Source organism: Capsicum annuum, chromosome 1, assembly GCF_002878395.1.
Source record: "Capsicum annuum cultivar UCD-10X-F1 chromosome 1, UCD10Xv1.1, whole genome shotgun sequence".
Classification (NCBI taxonomy): Eukaryota; Viridiplantae; Streptophyta; class Magnoliopsida; order Solanales; family Solanaceae; genus Capsicum; species Capsicum annuum.
In genome coordinates, this window is record NC_061111.1 from 24,756,136 (window position 1) to 24,759,751 (window position 3,616).

Genomic DNA, 3,616 nt, shown 5'->3' on the forward strand with positions numbered 1-3,616 from the left:
AAAATGGGATGCAGGGAGTATTCATTTATGGTCTTTGCTTAAATTATTCTGGACCACCAAGTAGCTAATGAAATTCACTCTTTAATATACATCAATTCAATTGTCTGTCTAAAAAATGGCTTAACATAACTAAATCTCTGTTCTCTTTCTGCACACATAGGCAAATTCAAGACTTCACTACTTGGATGGCAGATACAAGAGAAACACAAAAAAAGGGATATATGAAAAGAAAAAAAGAACTAACTTTTCACTGAAATAAGCAACTGGGGCAAGAATCGATATAGCAAGAAGATCTCTATACAAACAGAAGACAATTTCATTCATGCCCACATTGAGAGCTACTTTAGTAATCACATGGTATCCACCGTAAGCAAGCTGTACCAAAGCCATGGCACCATGGGCTTTCCATATCTGACCCCCATTTCCTGCTGCCATTTTGTTTACTTCTTCCACTCCATACCCACCATATAGAGAGTCTACCAAGATCAATAATGAGTAGGTGGTGATGGACAAGGGGAATTTGATTATAAAATTGAAAAGAGTTAATACATATAAAAATGAATTTTTATAATTTGAACTTAAACTTTAATAGTGCACTTTAACTATTTAAAATCACTTTAACTATTTAAAACCTGAATAAACATGACCTATAATTTTGCAACTCTATGCGTGAGTCTCACTCGTACCTATGTGAAAAAATAATTCAATCACATAATGTCACGTCATTAAAAGGACTGATTTGAAAAGAGGTTATATTTATGTAGTTTTAAATAGTTAAAGATCATATTTGTGCTCCGTCAAAATTTTACTTTTTATATTAAAACGGCATTGTTGTTATTATTATTATTATTATTATTATTATTATTATTATTATTATTATTATGATAATAATAATTTGTTTATATATTTCTATAGTAGTAATATCTAACTTTTTTTTAATTTAAAAAAATTATTATTATTATTATTTTATTTTTAATTTAAAAAAATTATTATTATTATTATTATTTTATTTATTTCTATAGCAACAACACTTAGCTTTTTTTTTAATTAAAAAATACAGCCGCTAGCAAACCCGCACAGTAGGCTGAAGGAAGCTTCCAAGAAGAGCAAATAACACCACTGGGTTATCTAAGTGTGTTGTTTCATGTGGTTCAACATTAATATACATCCATAAATATATATTTTTTATCTTATATATATATACAACGTAATTTTTTTACCGAGGGAGTTCGGGTGAACCCCTTGGCAACCACGTAGGTCCGCCCCTCGTTAATTTAATAACGTTTTAATAATGTTAATTTAATAATATTTTAATTATATTAATTTGATAACGTTAATTTAATATACTACTACTATCCTTAATAACATTAATTTAATAACATTTTATTAAAATTATAATTTTTTTATTATTAATATAGTTTCATCTTTAATTTAATATTTAAATAAATAATATTTAGATATATTATATAACTTAAATGAGTGGACTTTTTGCTGGAACCTCTGGTTGTTCTACTGAGTTTTTCTTTTTTGGATTTTTTTTTTTTTGACATAAAAGATTTAGGAAGATTTTGGTCAAAAAAAAATTGAAACTTTCTTGTAAGGAATTCCCTTTTAGTGCATACCAAAAAAAAAAGTCTATCTTATCCTAGTTAAGAAATAATTTAATTTTAAAATTTTTATTTACTTTTTATAAAATAATTTATAATTATGCAAATATTTTAAATGTTATAAAATTATAAAATATAGAAAGTGTAAATAAGGGAGCAAGAGAGAATCTTTCTATTAATCTTTTTATTTTAACTTTTCAATACAAATTGTGGCTATATAAATAGCCTAAGATAGAAGTTTAACTTGACAATTTAAGAGGTGGAGGGTTAGTAGGCAAATGTGAAGCCACATGGCATCCATTTAATTCCACAACACTCTTTCTTGGATGTCCATGTAAAACAAATTTTTCTGAATATATACGCATTTAAGTGCTGCCTCAGTAAAAATTTTATCAGGAAAAATTCAATGGGATAAAAACCTTGGTTAAGAAAAAAAGAGTACAGTACGTATTCTTACTCCCCTTAATAAAGATCCTGATTCAACCGGCTCAGTTCTTGCATCCCAATCTTGTATACCATCTTCTCAAAGGTTGAAGTTGGTAAAAATTTGGTGAACAAATCTGATGGATTGTCACTTGAACGGATTTATTATACATTAATATCATCATTCTTCTGGAGATCGTGTGTGAAGAATAACTTTGGCGAAATGTGCTTTGTTCTATCTCCTTTTATAAAGCTCTCTTTTAATTGAGCTATGCATACTACATTGTCTTCAAATATGACAGGGGGTACCTTGATATCGAGCTTCAGGCCACATCTCTCTCTGATGAAATGTACCACTGATCTCAGTCATATGCATTCTCTACTTGCTTCATGGATCGGTATTATCTCAGCATGATTAAAAGAAGTAGCAACGATGGACTGCTTTGTCGATCGCCATGATATTGCAGTACCTCCGCATATAAACACATAGCTTGTTTGAGATCTTATTTTATGTGGTTCAGATAAATAGCCTGCAGCTGCATGACTAACAAGATCTAAACTATCTTTGATAGTATAAAATAGACTCATATCAGATGCTCATTTAGATATCGCAATATATTTTTACCTCTGTTTCAATATCTACATGAAAGGAAACTGTACTTGGCTAGCAAATTACCAGAATGGGTCATATGAAGCCTTGCACTATTAGCAAAATACATAAGTGTAGTAATATATTAAGATACAGTACTTCAAGACCAAAAATCTCTTCACCTTCTTTTGGAGGTCGGAATGAATCTTTACTCATTTTAAGTGATCGAACAATCATTAGATTATTTAATGAATATGCTTTGTCCGAGTAAAATTGTTTCAAGACATTCTCAGAATAGGCAGATTGGTGGATGAAGATCTCGTCTGCTAAATTTTCAATCTGGAAACCAAGACAAAACTTTGTTCTTCCAAGATCTTTCATTTCAAATTCTTTCTTTAGATATTCAATTGCCTTCTGGCTTCTGGAGTTCCAATGAGATTTATGTCATTCACATAAACATCGAGTATAATAAACTCTAATGTCATTTTCTTTATAAGGACAAATGACATCATTTATGTAACCTTCGTTTATCAAGTACTCACTAAGGTGATTATACCGCATACACCTTGATTCTTTTAAATTGTATAACGATCTTTATAATTTGATTAAATATAATTCTCGAGACTTTGAACTATATGCTTCAGGCATCTTTAATCCTTCTGGGATTCTCATATAAACTTCATTATCAAGTGAACCATTCAATATTAAATACATGACATCTTCTAGTGTTAGGACTGCAGGCCAAATAAACCTTATGCTTACCAAGAAGCATATTCCACTTGATAATTATTTCTACGTCAGCATGCTTAAATAAACGTAGAATTTCGATCCTCATAATATTATATAATATTACGCGCTATTGTACTAAAAATATCATCGACGATATATCATTTGTATCAATTCACATTACGACATAACTTATTAAGATCTCATCACATCATTATTTTCAGGTATCTGAACCTCTTCCGGAGGTTTCATGAAGCGTTATGTCGTCGCT

General features: G+C 29.7%; 1 protein-coding gene across 2 annotated transcripts in view; it reads right to left on the minus strand.

Annotated features, from left to right (window-relative positions):
* The window catches only part of LOC107870067 (WAT1-related protein At4g19185), a 9,888-nt gene extending 9,313 nt beyond the window's left edge, over positions 1-575 (minus strand). Inside the window, exon 1 of one of the 2 annotated variants that reach the window (XM_016716467.2) lies at positions 245-575. In XM_016716467.2, coding sequence (XP_016571953.2) covers positions 245-435 — 191 coding nt within the window. In that variant the 5' untranslated portion in view covers positions 436-575. The remainder of the gene's footprint in view (positions 1-244) is intronic. The other variant, XM_016716474.2, reaches the window with a different exon arrangement.
* Positions 576-3,616: the final 3,041 nt, after the last annotated feature.